At 56.9% G+C, this 1,132-nt stretch overlaps 1 protein-coding gene across 1 annotated transcript; it reads left to right on the top strand.

Annotated features, from left to right (window-relative positions):
* Positions 1 to 4: 4 nt before the first annotated feature.
* Positions 5 to 1,126, top strand: LOC107682771 (phospholipid phosphatase-related protein type 4-like; the record flags this gene model as incomplete). The annotated part of the gene is made up of 1 exon (XM_016478920.1): positions 5 to 1,126. A coding segment is annotated over one exon (1,122 nt), but the record flags the coding sequence as incomplete, so codon positions are not given.
* Positions 1,127 to 1,132: the final 6 nt, after the last annotated feature.

Consider the following 1,132-nt stretch of genomic DNA (forward strand, 5'->3'; position numbering starts at 1 on the left):
TGCCATGCGGGAGCCTCTGAGACCTCTACCAAACCTGAACACAGATCCACCACGCTTACTGCCACCTAAGAGCCTGAACATGCGGGAACGTCCCACCTCAGCTCGCTCTGAGAGTATCCTGCTACGTGGCCCATCCCACAGAGAGAACATGTCCAATTTGAAAAGGGCAAGCACAGAGGTAGAGTGCATTACACCTCCCAGTCCCCTCTGCCAGGAGAGCTTTGTGACATTCAGTAACACTCTGCCCCGCGTGCACTCAACTGGATTCGAAGAACCGGTGCCTCGCCGCCATGCTGCAATCCATGCCTCCATGGACTCCACACGTTCCAAGCAACTGCTCTCACAATGGAAGACCAAGAACGAGAACCGCAAGCTGTCTCTGCAGGTAATGGAGGCTGAGGCTAGCCAGCTGTCTCCCCAGCGAAACATGGAGCTCCGCTGCAGCTCTGAACCCTCAGCCATGGGCTTAGATGGTGAGCTCCGTGGTGGACCTCCTGGACAGTACATGAAGCTAGCTGCTAGTGCTATGCCATTAGCCAATCATAATAGCTCTGGTGGCCTAACTGGTGGAGCCAGGGTATCGATCCAGTCACGACCAGGATCGTCCCAACTGGTGCACATCCCTGAGGAGACCCAAGAGAACGTGAGCTCCTCACCTCATGAGAATGGTGGGGAGGTGAATGATGGTGGGGGAGGGGGCGGGAATGCACGGTCGAAATGGCTGAAGGTGGCAGAGAAGAGCACCGTCTGTCGGACTAACAGCCAGCCACGTATCATGCAGGTCATCGCAATGTCTAAGCAGCAGGGCATGTTGCACGGCAGTCCTAAAAGTGAGGGGAGCACCGTGAGTTGTACCGGATCCATCCGTTACAAAGCCCTCATGGATCAGGATCCCAGCGCGGGCATTGTTCGAGTGGAGGCCCACCCTGAGAACAAGCCAGTGGTTAAACCACCATCTACAGATGGCAGCGGGTCCTGGAGGTGGAAACCGCAGGAGCGGGGCAGCATCCGGCAGTCCCTTGAGCTCAACGACCTGAACCGGGACTCCGAAAGCTGCGAGTCATTGAAAGACGGCTACGGCTCCATCGATGGCAACCGGAGCCTACCTGACATGAGCAACCCCCATCATCCC

The sequence above is a fragment of the Sinocyclocheilus anshuiensis genome, unplaced genomic scaffold (assembly GCF_001515605.1).
Source record: "Sinocyclocheilus anshuiensis isolate Anshui unplaced genomic scaffold, SAMN03320099.WGS_v1.1 C32571226, whole genome shotgun sequence".
NCBI classification, from domain to species: domain Eukaryota; kingdom Metazoa; phylum Chordata; class Actinopteri; order Cypriniformes; family Cyprinidae; genus Sinocyclocheilus; species Sinocyclocheilus anshuiensis.